At 48.0% G+C, this 22,591-nt stretch overlaps 1 protein-coding gene across 5 annotated transcripts in view; it reads left to right on the top strand.

Annotated features, from left to right (window-relative positions):
- The first annotated feature begins 9,765 nt into the window (after positions 1 to 9,765).
- HKDC1 (hexokinase domain containing 1) overlaps positions 9,766 to 22,591 on the top strand; it is a 47,780-nt gene continuing 34,954 nt past the window's right edge. For 2 of the 5 annotated variants that reach the window (XR_012093987.1, XM_038009137.2), the window contains exons 1-2: positions 9,776 to 9,947; positions 16,696 to 16,858. Coding sequence is in view for 3 of the 5 variants with exons in the window: in XM_038009137.2 (XP_037865065.2) it covers positions 9,885 to 9,947; positions 16,696 to 16,858 (226 nt within the window). In the remaining 2 variants the exon portion in view is untranslated. Of the gene's footprint in view, positions 9,948 to 12,162; positions 12,248 to 16,695; positions 16,859 to 22,591 lie in introns of those variants that run through there. The other 3 variants (XM_007963226.3, XM_073019080.1, XM_073019081.1) reach the window with 3 other exon arrangements.

Here is a 22,591-nt window from a genome sequence, read left to right as displayed (position 1 = left end):
TCGCTTGAGCTCAGAAGTTCAAGACCAGCCTGGGCAACACGGCAAAACACTGTCTCTACAAAAAAAGCAAAAATTAGCCAGGCATGTTGGTGTGCGCCTATAGTCCCAGCTACCCAAGAGGCTAAGGTAGGAGGATCACTTGAGCCCAGGAGGCAGAGGTTGCAGTGAGCTGAAAAGGTACCACTACACTCCAACCTGGGCAACAGTACCAGACCCTGTCTCAAAAAAAATAGATAGGCCGGGCGCAGTGGCTCAAGCCTGTAATCCCAGCACTTTGGGAGGCCGAGACGGGCGGATCACGAGGTCAGGAGATCGAGACCATCCTGGTTAACACGGTGAAACCCCGTCTCTACTAAAAATACAAAAAACTAGCCGGGCGAGGTGGCGAGCGCCTGTAGTCCCAGCTATTCAGGAGGCTGAGGCAGGAGAATGGCGTAAACTCGGGAGGCGGAGCTTGTAGTGAGCTGACATCCGGCCACTGCACTCCAGCCTGGGCGACAGAGCTAGACTCTGTCTCAAAAAAAAAAAAATAAATAAATAAATAGATAAACCTCCACCTATAGTATCTCTAGATAAAGTAATTTTAAATTTTTTTCTGTTTCTTACATTATTCTAATTCTTTTTCTTTTTCCTAGCTTGGTTTGGTTTCTACCTTTATTGTTGGAAACTTGTCTCATGTGTCTAGCGATCCTTGCCTGTGTCTATGTTTAAAAGTGAAGAAATAAGCTAATGCAGAGCTCTGTCTATAGGCCTAATGCTTTTTCAGTTTTTATGCAGGTTGATTGGATGATAAGCTGGCTTTTTAAATGATTCCCCAAATGTCAGTATCTGTAAGGTTTATTTTACTTTATTTTTTTTTGAATCAGAGTCTTATTCTGTCGCTCAGGCTGGAGTGCTGTGGCATGAACTCGGGTCACTACAACCTCTGCCTCACAAGGCTAGGTGTGGTGGCTCACGCCTGTAATCCCAGCACTTTGGGAGGCCAAGGTGGGTGGCGGGGAGTGGATCATGAGGTCAGGAGTTAGAGACCAGCCTGGCCAATATGGTGAAACCCAGTCTCTATTAAAAATACAAAAATTAGCTGGGCGTGCTGGTGCATGCCTGTAGTCCCATCTGCTCGGGAGGCTGAGGCAGGAGAATCCCCTGAACCCGGGAGGCGGAGGTTGCAGTGAGCTGAGATCGTGCCACTGCACTCCAGCCTGGGTGACAGAGTGGGACTCTGTCTCAAAAAACAAATATACAAACAAACAAAAAGAAAACAACCTCTGCTTCCCAAGTTCAAGCAATTCTCCTGCCTCTGCCTCCTGAGTAGCTGGGATTACAAGCGTGCACCACCACACCCAGCTAATTTTGTATTTTTAGTAGAGACTGGGTCTCACCGTGTTGGCCAGGCTGACCTCAGGTGATCCCAAAGTGCTAGTGTGAGCCACCATGCCTGGCAGTATCTGTAAGGTTTTTTTTGTTTGTTTTTGTTTTTGAGATGGAGTTTTGCTCTTGTTGCCAATGCTAGAGTGCAATGGTGCGATCTCAGCTCACTGCAACCTCTGCCTCCTGGGTTCAAGCAATTCTCCTGCTTCAGCCTCCAGAATAGCTGGGACTACAGGTGCACACCACCACAGCCGGCTAATTTTGTATTTTTAGTAGAGACGGGGTTTTGCCATGTTAGCCAGGCTGGTCTTGAACTTCTGACCTCAGGAGGTCCACCCACCTCAGCCTCCCAAAGTGCTGGGATTACAGGCGTGAGCCACCACACCTGGCCTGTAGGGTGTTTTAAACATAAACTTAAAAAAAAAAAGGATAGTTTTAGATTTGCAGAAAAAATGCGAAGATGATACAAAGAATTCCCATATACCCAACACATTTCTCCCATTAACATTTTACATTTCCCCCAATAACATCTTACATTAGTGTGGTACATTTGTTACCATTAATGAACCAAGACTGATATTATTATTAACTAAAGGCCACAGGTTGTTTAGATCCCCTTAGTTTTTACCCAGTGGCCTTCTGCTCTTTTGGATCCCATTCAAGACACCACATGACATTCAGTCGTCTCCTTAGGCTCCTCCTGGCTGTGACAGTTTCTCAGACTTGCTGTTGATCATCTCAACAGCTTTGAGTACTAGTCATGTATTCTATAGACTATTCCTCAGTTGGGATTTGTCTGATGTTTTTCTTATGATCAGACTAGGGTTTGGGTTTTGGGAGAAAGAACCCAGAGGTAAGGCGCCAGTCTTACCACCTCATACCACGGATCTATACTGTCAACATGACTTCACTCTGCTGAGGTTGACCTTCATCACGTGCCTGAAGACGTGTGTCAGGTTTCTTCACTGTCATGTTACCCTTTTCTCATTTTCCGTACTGAACTCTCTGGAAAGAGTCCCTGTGTACACTGTGCTCCACCTCTTTGTGGGTGGAGTATCTATGTACATTCTTCTGCATGGGAGATTGGTCCTTTCTCCCTTACTTATATATTTATGCAATTATTTGTTTATATCAGTATAGGCTAATGGAAATGTAGACTTTGGCTTACAATCCAATCAAACTTTATCTTGCTCAATTTTTTCTTGTTTCTTTTTTTTAACACTCCTATCAATGTTTTCTAGATTTGGTTATTGGAACACTTCCACTTTCAGTTGGCTCCTGGGTTCCTTTGACGCATCTGTACCATTTGGTTTTTGTTTTGTTGATTACTTCCTTCCTTTCTGGCACTACAAGATGCGCCAGGACCATCTTGTATAGACCTGGTTCTTTGATCTGGGCACTAGGTGTGCTTGTTGCTACTGGGTGTCGTTGCTTCTAGGGTTTCTCAGCTGACAAAGCAAGGACATATGCATGTGTATACTAAACTATATACACATGTCTTTAAACCTTTAAATAAACATATATGTATAGCCATCTATGTCTATATCAAGCTAAACATGAGTTTATACTGATGTCCTCAATTCTAATCCAGTGACATGGATCATTCTAGTCTTCTCCCTTGCTTGAAGCCTCTCACTCCAACAGCAAGAAACCTCCCTCCCACCATCCACCATCCATGTACTTAATTGTTCAATTCCAGCATTCTGGTGCAGTGGTTTCAGAATTGTTAAGGGTGCTCTTGCAGGAAGCAACTTTATCAATCAGAATACAGTGCTACATACACTTCTTTTAATTGTAGTCTTACTCTATTAATTTCCAAAGTTTCTTAGGTCAGCATATTTTCCCTCCCCTTCCCCTTCCGTGAGGCTATTTCACACATTTGCAACACAGTTAGACTCTCATGTCACAGTCTGTGTTGCATCGCTGACCTCCTAAATGTTTTTTTGAAAGTATGTACATTAAAGTTCATTCTTTGTGCTGTCAAATTCTATGGATTTTGAAAGTGTGTCACGTATTTGCCATTACAGTGTCATACAGAAGAGTTTCACTGCCCTAAAAATGCCCTTGTGTTTCACTTATTCAGCATCCCCCACCTTTCCGAATCCCTGGCCACTACCAATTTGTTTACTGTCTCTATAGTTTTCCCTTTCCACACCTGTGGGTTTGGGTTTATTTTTTTCTCCCCCCTGAGATGGAGTCTGGGTCCGTCGCCCAAGCTTGAGTGCAGTGGCGCAGTCTCAGCTCATTGCAAAATCCGCCCCCCAGGTTCAAGCTGTTCTTGTGCTTCAGTCTCCTCGGTAGCTGGGATTAGAGGTGTCCACCACCATGCCTGGCTAATTTTTTTTGTATTTTTAGTAGGGATGGGGGTTTCACCATGTTTGCCAGGCTGGTCTCGAACTCCTGACCTCAAATGATCCACCCGCCTTGGCCTCCTAAAATGCTGGGATTACAGGGATGAGCCACCGTGCCTGGTCAAGCTTTTTTATATAGCTTTTTAACCAGTCTCTTATTTTGCACTCTATGTCCTCCCCCGGGCCTCTGATTCCTGAGCATTTTTAGAGTTTTACAAATGTCACAGCTCCCTTCTCAGCCGAGTCACTCTCTGGGGGCACTCAGGTTTCAGTGTTTCCTCTACTAAGTGATTACTTCCATGAACTTCCTGTCTTCCAGAATTATGTTAAGATCTCTTATCGCTCACTGTTTCCTTTCTCTTTGTCCTTGTAGGTTAATGCCATGCTAAACCAGAAGTCTCGTTTGCTTTGAAAAGTTAGTTATTTTGTGCAATTGCGGTTGTAAATATGCTGAAAAATGTTAAAAGTCATATGAACTGCATTTTCTTGTTCGGCTTTTCTTTCCTTGATACGTGTTTTGCAAATATGACCCTTAATGTACAGTTATGATTTAGAAATTGTGTCGGAATTTCTTCCTGAGCATTCCCTGTCTTCAGTTCGGAATAAACCTGTAAAATGATTAGTAGTAGCATTCTTTTGAAACTTGCTGAGGTTAGCATTTCTGTTTCATTTGTGGCTGCTCCCATAGACACACCATCGTAACTGTAACCACTGGCAGCATTTGGAAGTTTCTACATTGGTTTTCTTATTATGGAAGTTTGCTCTCTCTCACATAGTTTCTGATTCTTTTGCAGCAAGTGGAGTACCAGCAGGTCAGACTGATTTATGTTATGACAACTTAATTTTGGCCGTACCATTTAAAAGAATACAGGACAGAATTAAGAACTGTTTTCTTTAGTAACAGAAATAGAATTTCCATAAAATTCCCAACTGTTCAATTCCACTATATGGAACAGGTACCTTCTGATGGTTTATGATCATGCCTTACTGAGTGGACTAGAAGGTCTGCACACATTTTCTTATCCCAAGAGACCAAGTGGGATGAGCTGAAGAGGGGTCCCTACCCAGGGAAAGGCTGGGCTTCAGGAGATGCTTTTAAGGGAGGAACCACTACTACTCCTGCTGCCCTCCTCCCCATACCTTGCCTAGTTCAAAGACAGGAGAAAAGAGAGAGAGAAACAAAAGTAAGATAAATAGCCAGACAACCTTGGCACCACCACCCAGTCCTAGGAGTTAAACAAAGTAATAATAATATCAACCTCTGGCCTAAACTACTTGTGTTATCTGTAAATCCAGACACTGTATGCAAAAAGCATTGTAAAACTTTACGTTCTGTTAACTGATGCATGTAGCCCCCAGTCACATTTCCCACGCTTGCTCGATTTATCATGACCCTTTCACATGGACCCCTTAAAATTGTAAGCCTTTAAAAAGGCCAAATATTTCTTTCTCAGGGAGCTCGGCTCTTAAGACGCGAGTCTGCTGATGCTCCTGGCCGAATAAAAAACCTCTTCCTTCTTTAATCCAGTGTCTGAGGAGTTTTGTCTGCGGCTCGTCCTGCTACACTTTTAGTGTGCCCACTGTAGACCACGTGCCTTTCCTTGTGTGATCATTTGCTTTCTTTCTCATTTTGACCACTGACGTAGCTATGAAGTTTTTACAGATATGAATATAGACTTGGACCTTTACCTGCAGTTTAAAAAAAGCCAAAGTGGGACCCCAGGTCCTGTGCACTTTCCACTATGTTAGCCAGAGCCTGGGGCCAGTTTTCCAGCGTAGACCCCATGTCTCCCCGTGCCTTGTTTCCAGCCTAGCCAGTGTAGCACAGCGGGCAAGCAAGAGCTCTGGAGCTAGACTGCCCGAGCTCAAATCTCGAGTTCACCGTGTCCCAGCTGGGCTCTGGGCCTCGGTTTCTCCATCTGTAAAATAGGGAGAATGATAGTTATGTGGAATTAATATCATAAGACATCTAGTAAACCCCATTGGGAAGTGTTTGCTAAATAAATAGGTAAATTTTACTGGACTTCTAGTCCTCCCACCATCCTCAGTACTTAAAGGAAAACAGATATTATCTTTGGGCCTTGCCAAAACGGACCGTGTAGATTAAAGTGGAGCTCTATGAAATGGAGATGTGTCTAGAGATGGGAGAGTTTCCCTTCTTACATGGAAGATTTGGGCCAGATAGGTGATGTGCTTCAACTAAAATGTCACTTGTCAGTGTCAGCCCTCAAATGGGTGTTCTTAAGCAAAATCCAACTACTTATAAGATTCAAACCTAGATATCCTTGAATAGCCAATAGAACTTTTTTTTTTTTTTTTTTTTTTTTTGAGATGGAGTCTTGCTGTGTCACCCAGGCTGGAGTGCAGTGGCCGGATCTCAGCTCACTGCAAGCTCCTCCTCTCGGGTTCACGCCATTCTCCTGCCTCAGCCTCCCGAGTAGCTGGGACTACAGGCACCCACCACTTCGCCCGGCTAGTTTTTTTGTATGGTTAGTAGAGACGGGTTTCACCGTGTTAGCCAGGATGGTCTCGATCTCCTGACCTCATGATCCGCCCGTCTCGGCCTCCCAAAGTGCTGGGATTACAGGCTTGAGCCACCGCGCCCGGCCGCCAATAGAACTTTAGTAAGGGTGAAAAATCCCAAGACTTGAATTGGAGTAATCAGATAAGGAATGGTAAAATAACCTAATTATTTTGTCTTGATTCTATAAAAATGCGGGGGCTGAGCTAGATGACTCCAAATGCATGTGGTCTCTGTAATCATTAAACTTCCTGGTTTAGTCACCTTCCTCAGGCCTGGAATGTAGACGCTAATGTGCTCAGATTAAAAATGGAATGATGCCATAGATGAAAATCCTCTGGTGTCATTTGCCCAATTAAAATTCCAAGGGCTGCCTATCTGACTCACACAAGCAACCGTGAGATTGCAGAGATCTTTGGTTATGGTTTGCATTCTTTTGACCACTGGCTACTGTAACCTCTTATTCTTTTTTTTTTTTTTTTTGGTTGAGATGGAGTCTCGCTTTGTCGCCCAGGCTGGAGTGCAGTGGCGTGATCTCGGCTCACTGCAAGCTCTGCCTCCCGGGTTCATGCCATTCTCCTGCCTCAGCCTCCGAGTAGCTGGGACTACAGGCGCCCGCCACCACACCCGGCTAATTTTTTGTATTTTTAGTAGAGATGGGATTTCACCGTGTTGGCCAGGATGGTCTCGATCTCCTGACCTCGTGATCCACCCGCCTTGGCCTCCCAAAGTGCTGAGATTACAGGGGTGAGCCACCGCGCCCGGCTGTAACCTCTTATTCTTATGGTGAGCAAATCAATGACAGTCGGTGCATACTGCACTGCCAAGGTTACCTTTTTTTTTTTTTTTTTTTTTTGAGATGGAGTCTCACTTTGTTGCCCAGGCTGGAGTGCAGTGGTGCGATCTCGGCTCACAGCAACCTCCACCTCCTGGGTTTAAACAATTAAGTCACTGGGATTGCAGGCATCCATCACCATGCCCAGGTAATTTTTGCATTTTTAGTAGAGATGGGGTTTCACCATGTTGGCCAGGCTTGTCTCGAACTCCTGACCTCAGGCAATCTGCCCACCTCCTACCTTAGCCTCCCAAAGTGCTGATATTACAGGTGTGAGCAACTGTGCCTGGCCCAGGTTACTTTTTAAATGGGGGAATTAAATGTTGGGTGTGGTGACGCAAGCCTGTAGTCCCAGCTACTTGGGAGGCTGAAACCAGAGGATCACTTGAGTCCAGGAGTTCGAATCCAGCCTGGGCAATGTAGCTAGAGTCTGTTTCTGAAACACATCAACTAGTGGGGAAATTAAGATAAATAATGTCATCACTTATGGCAGATGGCGTTCCCAGGATGTTATCCTCAGTGAGTGTGGACTAGGGCCTAGCATGCCCATTTCAGAATACCAACAGTTCCACCTGGTTTGGGGAACTGAATGGTTTGGGGAACTAAAGGTCAATCTTTGTTTGCTTGTGTAATAAAGGAGAAAGCTAAAAGTCATAGTCTGAGGGTAAATGGACTGAAAAGGATGGGGATTATCAATCTGGGAGACAGTTTTAATATGCTTATATCAATCGGAAAAAAGCATCTGAAGTAGTTTTAACCGAGCCTCCTCTGCACTGTGGGCTTAAGTGAGACCTGATGGCTCATCCACATGGCGATGGGTAGAGAGCACTGAATTCCAGCTTCTCAGGAAGCTGAGGCAGGAGAATTGCTCGAACCCAGGAGGTGGAGGCTGCAGTGAGCCGAGATTGAGTCACTATACTCCAGCCTGGGCAACAGAGTGAGACTCTGTCTCAAAAAGAAAAAGAAAAAGATAAAGAAATTCTTAACAAACCAACAGAATGCTGCTGCTACTAATAAATCAATTGTGTATCTATTGAGTATCTACTGCGTGGAGAAAGCAGGGCTGGAGAGCCAATGTCATGTATTATGAGCTGGGCACTGGAATCAAACTCTGAGGATTGACCCCTTGCTGTCCTATTTATGGCTTTGTGATCACGTCACCTTTCTGGGCCTCGATTTTTTCATCTATAAAATAAGAGTGGGCCAGAAGCAGTGGCTCATGCCTGTAATTCCAACATTTTGGGAGGCTGAGGTGGGTAAATCACTTGAGCCCAGGAGTTTAAGACCAGCCTGGGCAACATGGCAAAACCCTATCTCTACAAAAATTAGCTGGGCATGGTGCCACATGCCTGCAGTCCCAGCTACCCTGGGGACTGAGGTGGGAGGATCACCTGAGCCCCCAGAAGGTTGAGGTTGCAGCAAGTCATGATTCCACCACTGTATTCCAGCCTGGGGGACAAATGAGACCCTGTCTAAAAAATAATAATAATAATAGTAATAAAAACAAAATGGGATTGGTACATGCTCCATCCATGTTAGCTGCTATTGTTAACACTGCTGTTTTTTGTTTCATTAGCTAGCCAATGACTGTGGGAAGAGTGCAAGGTTGATTGTACCTGCGTATTGGGTGCTTTCTGGGTCCTTCTCATGCCAAGTAAGATGAGTGAGAAGTGAATGAATAAAACATCTCAGTGGCCTGAGACATTTCTCTCTCTCTCTCTCTCTTTTTTTTTTTTTTGAGATGGAATTTTGCTCTTGTCACCCAGGCTGGAGTGCAATGGCACGATCTCAGCTCACTGCAACCTGTGCCTCCCAGGTTCAAGTGATTCTCCTGCTTCAGCCTCCCAAGTAGCTGGGATTACAAGCACCTGCCACCACTGCCAGCTAAGGTTTTTGTATTTTTAGTAGAGATGGGGTTTCACCATGTTGGCCAGGCTGGTCTCGAACTCCTGACCTCAGGTGATCCGCCAGCCTCGGCCTCCCCAAGTGCTGAGATTACAAGCGTGAGCCGCTGCACCTGGCTGGACTGAGGCATTTCTTAGCTGTGACTTCCTTCTCTCCAGCAGTGATTCACAGTGAGCACTGGTGATTTCAGTTCACTCTTTCTCAGGAATATTTTTTTCTGGGGCACTACCTGTGAACTAAAGGTTTTCTGGCTTAACATTGTGAATAGGTAAACATTTATTGATCATTTTCTGTTAACCATGGGCTATGAGTTAAGAGATCTGATCTGTCACAAATGGAAGAATCTGCCCCAACATTCTTGAAATCCCGTTGACCAGGACGATGTTTAGTTTTAGTTAGGACAGCGCTTCTGAGGAGCAGGGGTCACAGAGTCATGCCACCGGCGTAAAAGACTAGAGAAAAGCCTGGGACTGCAAGTGTGCAGAGCAGCTCCACTGGCTGAAGGTTGGCTTTGTTTCATGCCCAACTTTTCAGAAGATTTTCCTCGGCTGAGTGGGCTTGGCGGAGCCCTGGTTTGAGAGGGTTGCTCAGCAATGAGATTTGGTGGCACCCAATTCTCAAGTAGTCAAGCAACCCATCAATTCCCTGCTTCCCCCTCCACTAACCCTCAGCAACCATCCAGAGCCTCCTATTAGACAATCAAGTGTGTGCCAGAGGGAGGGCCTAAAGGTGGGGGCGAAGTTTAATCATTGAACCAAGCAGGCTGGAGGTATTTAGTCCGCAGCACCTCGCTCCCCGGTAGGTCTGCCAGCCTGGACTGGAGGCGTGCAACACTCCAGAGTCGTGGGGGTGAACGCTGCACAGGAATCTCTGTCCATCTCAGGGGAAACCAGACTTGGGGAAAATGTTTGCGGTCCACTTGATGGCATTTTACTTCAGCAAGCTGAAGGAGGATCAGATCAAGAAGGTAAGGAGGGCCCACGAAGCTGAGAGATGCCCAGCTCCTTCTTCATGGACAAAACTGATTCCCTTAAAAAAAAATCAGAAGGGAGTTACCAGAGCTTGTTAGAAAAGACACTGGGAGCATATGAGCAGTAAAAGACTCACTGAGGGTGGAGGGAGTAATTCTCCCACACTCCTGGGCATTGTGTTACTGTCCTGAACCTTACATTTCACTCGGAACTTCCTGGCAGGTGCTGGATGCGGAAGGGGGTGAGGAGAGTCTTTGGAAAGCTTGAAGAGGATTGTGTTTGTCGTAAGGGATGTTTGCTCGGAAAGGTCACACAGGCGAGGAGAATCATTTTCAAAGAAGTTTTAAGAACTGTTGGGGCAGAAGGCTGGGCCAGTGGCTCACGCCTGTTATCCCAGCACTTTGGGAGGCGGAGGTGGGCAGATCACCTGAAGTCAGGAGTTTGAGAACAGCCTGGCCAACATGGTGAAACCCCGTCTCAACTAAAAATACAAAAATTAGCCGGGTGTGGTGGCAGGCGCCTGTAATCCCAGCTACTCAGGAGACTGAGGCAGGAGAATCGCTTGAACCCGGGAGGTGGAGGTTGCAGTGAGCCGAGATCGTGCCACTGCACTTCAGCCTAGGGGACAAGAGCGAGACTTCATCTCAAAAAAAAAAAAAAAAAAAAAAAAAAAAGAGCTGTTGGGCAGATCTGTTTATTCATGTATTTGAAAGCATATAAATGTGGGCAGCAAGAGGGTGTGAGTTGTAATAGACAGTCACTGAAATATCTATTATTGGCACCTGCTATTTGCCACACCACTATTCATGGTGTGCATTATTTTGTCACTCTGCTCAGGGAACTTGTCTACAAAATTCATTCCAAAGTGGGCTGGTTAAAGGTTGCCAAGGGTCAACAGGAGGGAACCAGAGTTCTTTCCAGGCAGCTAAAATGAGCCCAGTCTGCTACTCTGGCCACACCAGCTGGCTGTCAGAGCACTGGGCAAAAAGCATCTCTCAATGTTCAGATGACAGAAGTCCTCCTAGCAGGAGGACTTAGCCAAGGTCACCAAGTATTTAGGATGGAATGAGGATTAAACCCAAGTTGGCTGACTCTCCCTTCAATGCTCTTTCTGCTGTGCCATGACGCCCTCCTGCTTTTCAAAATGAGCAAGGAGGCTGGGCGCTGTGGCTCACAGCTGTAATCTCCGTACTCTGGGAGGCTGAGATGAGCAGATCTCATCTCAAACTTGAGGCCAGGAGTTTGAGACCAACCTGGGCAACATGGAGAAACCCCATCTCTACAAAACATGTAAAAATTAGCCAAGCGTGGTGGTGCGTGCCTACAGTCCCAGTTACTTGGGAGGCTGCGGTGGGAGGATGGCTTGGGTCCAGGAGGTTGCGCTCCTGCACTCCAGCCTGGGTGACAGAGTGAGACCCTGTCTGAAAAAAAAGGAAAGAAAAGAAAAAAGAAGGCCAAGCATGGTGGCTCATGCCAATAATCCCAGCACTTTGGGAGGCCGAGGTGGATGGATCACCTGAAGTCAGGAGGTCGAGACCAGCCTGGCCAACATGGTATAACCCCGTGTCTACTAAAAAATTCAAAAATTAGCCAGGCGTGGTGGAGTGTGCCTGTAGTCCCAGCTACTCGGGAGGCTGAGGCAGGAGAATCGCTTGAACCCGGGAGGCAGAGGTTGCAGTGAGCTGAGATCGTGCCATTGCACCCCAGCCTGGGCAACAGAATGAGACTCCTTCTCAAAACAAAACAAAACAAAACAAAACAAAACAAAACAAAACAAAAGAGAGAGAGAGAGACAGAGAGAGAGAGGAAGTGTGGCCCCTTATAGCCCTCAGGTACTTGGTGGGATAAACTCCCGCTAAATTCTATTCATTAGAGAGTTGAGTTAGAGGTGGTAGCAAATTTAAAAACACGGTAAAGCAATCAAATGTTGATTAGAATCACAGAGCCCTCTACTGGCTACTTAAGGAGGTGCTGTCTAGGAATCCACTTTCTTTTGTTACCTGCTTAGTAAAGAAAGATAAAACTTGCACCGTGTCTCTCCCACCCACAAGGGGGAATCTTTGGAACCCTGAAACCTTTGATTCTGCAAACTTATTTCATTTCCTTGGGCCCCTTTGTGTTGGTTAACCTTTTGTACCCTAGATCAGGCGGGCCATGTTTGTCCGCAAGCCCAGGTGCAGGCTCAGGAGCAGCCTGTGATGGGAAATGCAGCCTCTGCTGATGGGCTCCAGTTCCTTCTGGAAGGACAGTCAGCCTTTTTCAACGCCTGGAGCTGACCTCCCTCTCCCCGTGGAAGGTGAGAAAGTTGGAAGCACTTTTACAGCCACCTTAAGCAAGTGCCCCAGGAAGTCTCTGGGGTAGTGTGGGAGGCTGGTTTATGGCTGCTGGGCTGAGTCACGGTTCTGAGAACACTCCTCCCAACACAGGGTGAAAACACACCCGGTCAAAAGGCACAGCTCTTTTCTCTGCCGTCGGTGGGGCAGTGAGTCCCCTTCGTTGTCTCTGTGCTTCCTGCCTCTAGAATTGTCCAGATCATGGGCCAGACTTGCCTGCAAGGGTTACTACTGAGACCCTGGAACAATTTCTAAAAATCTCCCATACCAGCATGGAAACAAAAATAAAACAAAATGAAAAAAGGAACATAGAAACCACTCTGACAGATTCTTTTCCAGTTCAATATATTGACATGATTTGACCTATTGATAGTACCAGGCCAGACCTGGTCGCTGACCTGCAGATTGTTCATCCATAGGAAAACTGGGAGGTTTTCAATGTGTATTTTTTACAGCTCTGTATGTCAACATTACAAAAAGTGGAAATGTTACTTATAATTCCACCTTTAATTTACTTTTAATCTCAAACACTTTCATATTTGCTGGGTGGAAGCCTTCCTAGTTTTTCTTCATCCTGTATGTTTTTAGTTATGTTGATAAGGTACATACAGTTCTGAACCGCTTCCCTCACTTACTGTTGTAGTGTAACCACTTATGTAGATTGCTTCATTATCATCATAATTATCATTACAATGTCTTCCTAATATCCATTCAAGTGGATGTGCCATCATGTATTTAACCTTTTCCCTCTTGTTGGACATTTGGATACTTTCTTTTTTTTTTTTTTTTTTTGAGACAGAGTCTCGCTCTGTCGCCCAGGCTGGAGCGCAGTGGCGCAATCTTGGCTCACTGCAAGCTCCGCCTCCCAGGTTCACACCATTCTCCTGCCTCGGCCTCCTGAGTAGCTTGGACTACAGGCACCTGCCACAGCACCCGGCTAATTTTTTGTATTTTTAGTAGAGACGGAGTTTCACCGTGTTAGCCAGGACGGTCTCGATCTCCTGACCTCGTGATCCGCCCGTCTCGGCCTCCCAGAAGTGCTGGAATTACAGATGTGAACCACCACGCCCGGCCACATTTGGATACTTTCAAAACATTTTTAATAATTAAAATATTAGGCTGGACGAGGTGGCTCATGCCTGTAATCCCAGCACTTTGGGAGGCGGAGGCAGGATGATCACTTGCCTCCAGGAGCTCGACAGCAGCCTGGGTAACACAGAGAGACCTGTCTCTACAAAAAATACAAAAATTAGCTGGGCATGGTGGCAGATGCCTGTAGTCCCAGCTACTTGGGAGGCTGAGGTGGCAGGATTACTTGAGCCTGGGAGGTTGAGGTTGCAGTGAGCTGTGATTGCACCATTGCACTCCAGCCTGGGCAACAGAGCAAGACCCTGTCTCAAAAATAAAATAAAAGTACTGCTATGATAAACCTTGGTAGAGTTTTTTTTTTTTTTTTTGAGACAGAGTCTCGCTCTGTCACCCAGGCTGGAGTGCAATGGTGCGATCTTGGCTGACTGCAACCTCTGCCTCCTGGGTTCAAGTGATTCTCCTGCCTCAGCCTCCCAAGTAGCGGGGATTACAGGCACCAGCCACCATGCCCGGATAATTTTTGTATTTTTAGTTGAGACAGAGTTTCACCAGCTTGACCAGGCTGGTCTCGACCTCCTGGTTTCAAACTCCTGACCTCAGGTGATCCACCCGCCTCAGCCTCCCAAAGTGCTAGGATTACAGGTGTGAGCCACAGCACCCGGCCTTGGTAGAGATTCATGGTTCTCCACAGTCAGGATTATTTCCTGAGAATAGGTTCCGGAAATGAAAGCCCTGGGTCAAAGAGCAGAATCTTTTTATGACTCTCGATTCATAATGTGAGACCTTTGGACTAGATGACCTCTAAGACCCTTCCAGCTCCCACCTTCTGTAATTCAGCAGCTCTGAGTCTTGAATGTTTGAATTTGCTCTTTCTAAGTGAAACGCACTGCTGGTTGGTTTTCTTGCTTAGAAGATATCTCTCATGATGGTTTGTGCATCTCTCCAAAAGCGGGCTTGGTTTTCTGCAGCCGCGATACTCTCCCTTAGTGCCTGGGACGCGTGTCCCTGGTTATACATACCCCACGTGACTTGTTTGGATTGAAAATAGGTGCTTTTTGTCCCAACGTATGTTTCACTTTTCCCTTCTAACAACTGTTCGTGGTGCTGTGGGAGATACAGAAAATCAACAAGAAACTGTTACTGAGTTGACATTCTTTCGGTCATAACCTTAACTTACTGAAAGAGCAGCAGCAAACCAAGTGCTCGATGACCCCGTTAAGCCCCAGTCACAAATGACCCCAACTGGGCTTCAAAAAACAGGACTTACACAGAAGGGATAATATTGTGTGGATGCCTGGAGTTTTTAATACTCTCAGGCTAAGCAAAAATGATCAGTAGGTTCAGGGGCACTGTGTGAGGGCCCTTCGGGTAGGAAGGAATCAAGTTCGGTTCCCACGTAGAGCGTCCCACCCTTCCCCAACCCTAGTTACTGGGGTCACGTCCTTTGCATCCAGTTTTCTTGGTTTGTGTGTGGCTGTGCCAACCAATTAGTCATAAATAGCCTTAGGGGAGCAGGAAGTCCTTAATGAAGCCTGACCTGGTTCCATCCTGTTTTCTCAAATATGCTGAAAGCTCAATTGTCCTTTTTTGCTAATGGCTGTCTGATGATTTTCTGGTCTTTCTCTGGCCCCCAAGTCCCTGGAGCCGTGGGACCATTTCAGTGTCTTGGGTCTTTTCATTGTCATGGGACTGAGCTGGGTCCTAGCCTCTGAGGCCTGGCGGATGGCCGGGGCCCTGTCCTAGCCTGAAGGTAATGTAAGCCCTGTGCATTTGGTGTAATTTGTCTGTCAGGCTTATGCATCCCCCACAGAGCTGTGAGCCAAAGCCAGGCCACGGGGGTGAGGGATCTAGAGACTATGTTACAGTCCCACATAGCCGCAGCTCTGCAGCCCTCTCCCCTCACCTCTCACTTGGAGACAAGAACTTTGGCCTTATGTGGCTGCCTCAAAGGGATGATGTGGCGATGAGAATAGGTGACATACATGGACGCACTTTGTAGACAGTAGCACGTGTTCTTCACCCTGGATAAAATGCCCTTTCACCAGGAATGTGCCTGGGATAGAGCCTCCTGTCACCTGGAGGGTGGAGAGTGCTCCGTATAGAAACAGGGCTGGCAAGGATGGGGTGCATATGCCCTTGTCTCTCCTCCTGCCCCCATCAGTAACCCATCCCAGTGAGCCCGGGGCTCCAGACTGCCAGCACCAATTGATTAGTGTTAATTAGTGTGAGGGAGGAAGCTTTGCTGCCATCCCTGATGTGACTTATTCCTGTCAAGAGGACTGAGTATAGCCATAGTGATTTGTATAACTTCCCTCCTTTGGGTATGGTCTTCTGTCCCTGTTTCCTGGTTACATGAGTGAGATCCACTCATTATCAATAGCAATTTGAGCTGACTTTAAAAATTCAGCTTTATCTTAACTGCAACAACTCAGTTAAACCAAAATGACATTTATGGCTGGGTGAGGTGGCTCACGCCTGTAATCCCAGCACTTCGGGAGGCCCAGGCATGTGGATCACTTGATGTCAGGAGTTCAAGACCAGCCTGGCCAGCATAGTGAAACCCCATCTCTACTAAAAATACAAAAAAAAAAAACCAAACCCAAAAAAGTAGTCGGATGTGGTGGCACCTGCCTGTAATACCAGCTACTCAGAAAGTTAAGGCAGGAGGATCGCTTGAATCTGGGAGGTGGAGGTTGCAGTGAGCTGAGATCTCACCACTGCACTCCAGCCTGGGCAACAGAGTGAGACTCTGTCTCAAATAAAGGGTTGAGGCTGGGTGGGGGGGAGCGGAATTTAAAGGACTAGATTTTAGACATTGCTTTTGGAAACTGAATTTAGTTTTGAGCTTCCTAGCAGCCAATAAACAAAGAGAAATCTATTTGGCTATATCCGTGATCATCATTGGATGAAAGAAAGCTTCCACGTTTAGGAATTTACGATTCAAGCTCTAGCTGGCCTTTTTCGGTGGAGAGGAATGGGACACTGATGAGGGTCCTGAACTGGGAATCGGAAACCCTGAATCCTTCTTAGTTTCTGCCTCTCCCTTGTGTCATCCGAATAATGGGGGAATCATTTTCTCCTGAGTCTGCCCTTCAGTGGAGTGACTCCACACCTTCTCAGCCTTCCGTTCCATTCTGCTTTCCCAACTCCCTTCCCTGTCCTCTGCCTGATGAGGGGTCAGATAGGGAGCCTTTGGGAATCCACATCTCGATGCTGTCCCCAGAGTCAGGGACGCAGCTTGCTGAGGGACGTAGGGGGTTACGGCCTCGGCTGGAGGGCGAGGGCCCCTAGCAGCGCCCCCTGGTGGCGGTGTCTGTTCCAGGTGGACAGGTTCCTGTATCACATGCGGCTCTCCGATGACACCCTTTTGGACATCATGAGGCGGTTCCGGGCAGAGATGGAGAAGGGCTTGGCGAAGGACACCAACCCCACGGCCGCGGTGAAGATGCTGCCCACCTTCGTCAGGGCCATTCCTGATGGTTCCGGTGAGTGCAGTAGTCCGCTGCTAGGGTTCCCGGCTCCTCTTGGCTGATGGGTATCTAAAGTACCTAAGGTTTGCCCCGTACCTTGGCTTCTCTCTCTAGCCCTCTCTCTGCCGTCCCACCCTCCCCACCCCTCTGTGCTTCAGTCCTGCTGAATCCCTCTTGGTTCTGCAGCCCCAAGGCACCTTGGCTTCTCTGCCCATTGTGGCCTCACACATCTGCTCCCTCTCCTCCCGGAGCATCTCCGTGTTCTTCCCTCGTGAGCATCAACATGGCTTTTCCATCTCAGCGTCGCGGTCCTTGCCTCCATCTAGGAAGTATCCCGTGCTGGCTGGGTGCTTGTCAGGGCACTTGTCACTTTGCAGTGTCCCCACTCTGAGTCTCCACCAAATTAACCACTCAATCCATGGGTCCAAAGTCTCACTCACCACAGTGTTCCCAGCACCTAGTAGAGTGCTGGGTGCATGCCAGGCCCTGATATATTTGTCGAATGAGTAATAAATGGCGCTGGCTCCTAGGTATCTAAATTCTAGGCCATAGAGTATGAGTAATGGAAGCAAGAATGATGTAGTGGAAATCATATTCAATGATAATTCAACAAACCTGGGCCTGAGGCCCAGCTCTGTCACTCTTAGTGACCTGAGGCAAGTGTTTAGCCTCAGTTTGCCCATCTGTAGAATGAGAAATGGCCCATGTATCTGTTTCCTATGGCTGCTGTGATGTATTACCACAATCCCAGTGGCTGAAAGCAATTAAATATATTCTCTGACAGTTCTGGTGGACGGAAGTTTGCAATGGGTCTCACTGGGCTAAAATTCAGGTGTCAGCAGGGCTGCGTTCCTTCTGGAAGCTTGAGGGGAGAATCCGTTTCCTTGACTTTTCCAGCTTCGAGAGGCCACCTGCATCCTTGAGGCATGCCCCTTTCTGTTCTCAAAGCCAGCAGTGTAGCCTCTTCAGGTCCCTCTCTGGCCTGACCTTCTGCCTCCTTTCAACATTTAAAGATCCTGTGATCACATTAGTCATGCTTAGATAATCCCGGATAATCTCCCAACCTCAAGGTCAGCTGATGAGCAGTTTTGATCCCATCTGCAACCTTAATTCCCTTTTGCCTTGTACCCTCAGATGTTCACAGGATCTGGGGATTAGGATATGAGCATCTTTGTGGAGGGGTGGGGTGGACATTGTTTTGCCTACAATGGCCTAGAACTCTCTAGAGAGGATCTATGAGGTCCAATCCAACTCTTCCATTCTCAGCCTCTGGATGAAGCCATAAGAAGGAAAAGGGCTGCTACTGGCCCAGTGCAGTGGCTCACGCCTATAATCCCAGCACTTTGGGAGGCCGAGAAGGGCAGATCACTTGAGGTCAGAAGCTCGAGACCGGCCTGGCCAACATGGTGAAACCCCACTTGTACTAAAAATACAACAATTAGCCAGGTGTGATGGCATGCACCTGTAATCCCAGCTACTCGGGAGGCTGAGGCAGGAGAATCACTTGAATCTGGAAGGCGGAGGTTGCAGTGAGCCGAGATTGCACCACTGCACTCCAGCCTGGGTGACAGAGCGAGACTCTATCTCAAAAAAGAAAGAAAAGAAGAAAGAGAGAAAGAGAGGAAAGAAAGAGAGAAAGAGAGGAAAGAAAGAGAGAGAGAAAGAAAGAAAGGAAGGAAGGAAGGAAGGAAGGAAGGAAGAAAGAAAGAAAGAAAGAAAGAAAGAAAGAAAGAAAGAAAGAAAGAAAGAAAGAAAGAAAGAGGAAGAAAGAAAGAAAGAGAAAGAAAGAGAAAGAAAGAGGGCTGCCATTTACTGAGCAACCACTGCGGTCATGGGGTGCTAGGGACTTGCTGAGCCACGTATTTCCTGTGACAACCCTGTTCAGACAGAACCACCAAGGATCAAGAGGTTTCTCTCGTGTCAGGGTCCCAGTGCCCAAACCGAGTTCGTGAAAGAGCCTTGGGGCTCTTGCCGCAAGGGACCAGGGACCTCAGCACAACAGAATCACTGGCAAGATGCTTTGTGTGGCAAGAGCAGGGACTGAGGTTTGGGAACTCTCAGGCGGCTTTGATGGAATTGGCTGCGCTCTGGACCTCTCTGGAGCAATGCCTGGATCAAGGTAGCTTGGCTCTGCTGGTTGAGAGGCCCTGGGACACTGCACTGGGAAAGGCCCTGTGCCCTCACTTGTGGGTAGGTGCTAGGGGTGGACAGTGCCCTGTCCTGGAGGGACGTGAGCTTCGGAGAGAGACATCTGAAATCTTGGCTCTGCCCTTGCCACAGCTTGACGACAGTGCTGGAACGCGTCCTTGACAGGGCATCTGGGGCCCCTGGGAGGAAGCACCTGAGTCATGTGGGGAGCACCAGGGCTAAGTCCGCCTGGCTTCCTGGACTGAGGTCCCTCCTCCAGATACAGACAAGGTGTGTCCCTAGAAGCAAGGGAAGGTGGCCTTTGAGGATTTAGAGGCTACGGGACAGGCGGTGGCCTCCTGGCCCTAGCTGCTTCTGAAGGTTCAGAAGTGAAAGTAACTAAGTCATAGAAACTCTCTCTTCCTTAGCCAGGAAGATGCCCAGCTCCCCATCCCCGTCTCCGCAGAGCCTCTCACCACACAAAGCATCTCGCCAGTGATTCTGTTGTGCTGAGGTCCCTGGGTCCAGAGTTCCTAATAAGCCAGGTGTTCTTGGTAAATCCCGGCACCGTACATGATTGTCAGGATTTAATTAGATCAAGTGGATGGCATGCTTTAAAATCTCTAAAATCTTGTCCCAAGTCCTCCATAGCTCTTGCGAGCTGGTAGTATAATTTCATGATTACCGACAAAAAACAAAACTTGCTGGGCGTGGTGGCTCACGCTTGTAATCCCAGCACTCTGGGAGGCCGAGGCGGGTGAATCACAAGTTCAGGAGATCGAGACCATCCTGGATAACACGGTGAAACCCCATCTCTACTAAAAATACGAAAAATTAGCCGGGCGTGGTGGCGGGCGCCTGTAGTCCCAGCTACTTGGGAGGCTGAGGCAGGAGAATGGTGTGAACTGGGGAGGCAGAGTTTGTAGTGAGCCGAGATTGCACCACTGCACTCCAGCCTGGGCGACAGAGGGAGACTCCATCTCAAAAACAAAACAAACAAACAAAACTCTCCTGATTCCTTATGGCGTCTGTCTCAGAAATGTATGCAGTTTCCAGAGAAGTCCTGAGTTTGCCTACTCCCATCAGGACCTACCTGTGAAGGGGTTACCTGTTTGAGCCTTAGTTACCACCCAGCCTTTTGGTCAAGGGGCTGCAGTGGTCTGTTCTGACAGGATCAAGTGCCTTGAAAGTGCTGTGTTCATACTGGAGCCTTCTCTGCCAGTCATGGAAGGGGCATGGGAAGAGTGAGGGTGGTTGTGATTCTTTGGCTTGACCCCTGCTGGCTCCGTTCCAGACCTTAGCCTCCAGTCAGCCTCCAAGGCCAAATAGGCCTTGGGGGTGAGCCCGGGAGCCCTGAGGTCGTCAGCCTGGAACCTGGAGCGTTTCCTAATACACACTTTCCCAGCCCCTCCACCTGGAGACTCTGAATGTCCAGGAATCTCCACATTCAGCCACCGTGCGTCTTTGGGAGACTCTGCACTGGGGAAGGGGAGGGAGTGAAGGCATGAGCCCCTGCAGTGACTTAGGAGAAGGGAACCAACCATTGGTGTCCAAGGCAGCTCATGGAGGGTCCTCTGGAGCAGGCGGATTGGCCAAAGGAATCTACCCCGCTTGGGATGCTGTTTTTCTTTTACTTTCTTTTCAGAAACAAGGTCTCCCTCTGTCGCCCAACCTGGAGTGCAGTGGAGCCATCATAGATCACTGCAGCCTTGACCTCGTAGGCTCAAGTGATCTTCCTGCTTCAGTCTCCCAAGTAGCTGGGACTATAGGTGCATGCCACTACACCCAGCTGATTTTTTGTCTTTTGCTTTGTAAAGACAGGGTTTTACCATGTTGACCAGTTTGGTCTTGAACTCTTGGCCTCAAGGGATTAATTCTCCTGCCTGGGCCTCCCAAAGTTCTGGGACTACAGGTGTGAGCCACCGTGCCTGGCTGGGGATGTTTTCTTGATGTCTGTGAGGACCCCGAGGTCCCACAGACTGCTGTTGCCTGGGCAGGTCCTCCCTCTCCCAGGGTCCACTGGTTCCTTTTTTCTGGGGTCAGAGACAGAAGGGATCACACCATGTGGCTTCCATGAAATGGCACCTCGAGCCACTGTTGGAGTGAGGTGTTTGATAGTGATCGCTGTGCGGGTGCTGGGAGTGGGAAGTTTCCGCACCGACGCTGGCCAGGTCTCAGCACATCCCCTCCCGTCTGATGGCAGCACAGCAGCCTCTTCTTTTGTTAAACCCTCAGTCTATTCTGGTTGATGTTAGAGGCATTTGTCCCCAAAATCTCAGATCTTGGCATTCCCTAGCTTAAAATCTTTCTGCGGCTCCCTTTCACCTTCCAGATAAAGCCCGAGATCCTTGGGGTGGGATAGCTTTTCCAAATCCCTCCAAATTTAACCTGAAAACCACCTTCCAACCTCATTTCTGCGACAACTGCCCTCCTTTGGCAAAAGCACACTCACTCCTATTGGATGCTCTCTCATTCCTTTGCCCGTGGTTCCTCCCCCTGACCCCCGCTCCCCGCAGCCTGGCAGCCGGACTCCTGCTCACCCTTCAACACTCAGCTCTGTGTCCCCTCCCTGGAGAGCCAGCTGCCTTTGACTCCCAGCTTTGATCTGGGGATCTCTCCCTGTGCCTCTCACAATCTGAGCACTGGTCCTGCTATATGGAAATGGCTGATTTATGTGCCTGTATTTCGGATCAGTTTCCCAGGGAGCACATTGTCTTTCATCTGCACATCCCTAGCACCTGACTCATGTTACTCAGCACAGAGTAGATGCTCAGTAAATGTGTGGACATAGGTTGTGTGATCTACCCTACTTCCTACACAGCAAGACAGCGTCTGGAAGAACCGTCTTGCTTGGTGCATAATAAATACTAATAAAAGTTGCATAGGATTAACTCCCTGAATTCCCTCACCGAATGATAAACCGCTCCATCATCTCCTTTGCGGCTGATCTGGGAAGGTAAGAATTTCCAGATGTCTCCACAAAAACGAAAAAATCGAGCTGGCTGCACCTTTGCTACTCTAACTATGGTCTATAGACCAGCAACAGCAGCAGCATCACCATGTTGGTCAGGCTGTTCTTGAACTGCTGACCTCAGGTGATCTCCCTGCCTCAGCCTCCCAAAATGCTGGGATTACAGGCATGAGCCGCTGCACCCAGCCTCCACCTTTCAATTAATGGCATCTGTCTTGGGCTGGGCTGGGTCGTGTTCCAATTTCTCCTTTTGGAGTGGCTCTGGCCTAAAAAATTCAGCATCCTTGGCACCTCAAGGGCCATTGTTTGGTCCCTGTCTCCTCTCCCCTCCAGGAGTGTTTTCCCTCTGCCCATAGGATCATTGGCTGCAGCAGGCTGTCTGCTCCTTGCTGCACACCTGCCTTCCCCTCATACCTTTATCCGAGTTTCCCCAGGCTGGGAGTACCCGCTGTCTTCCCGGTGATGGCATCCCAGGATGGGCTCCACTGTCGAAGCCACCTCTCATACCACCTGCAAGGACTGTGCTCACACTGGCCTTCTCCAGCAGAAATGCACCTTCCTGCAGCATGAGCCAGTGGGTTGGGCTCAGGCTGCAGAGTCAGGCCGACTTAGTTCACATCTCAGCTCTGTGCCTTACCTCGAGGGCTCTG

This window comes from Chlorocebus sabaeus, chromosome 9, assembly GCF_047675955.1.
Source record: "Chlorocebus sabaeus isolate Y175 chromosome 9, mChlSab1.0.hap1, whole genome shotgun sequence".
Lineage (NCBI taxonomy): Eukaryota > Metazoa > Chordata > Mammalia > Primates > Cercopithecidae > Chlorocebus > Chlorocebus sabaeus.
This window is presented reverse-complemented; position numbering and strand designations above follow the sequence as displayed.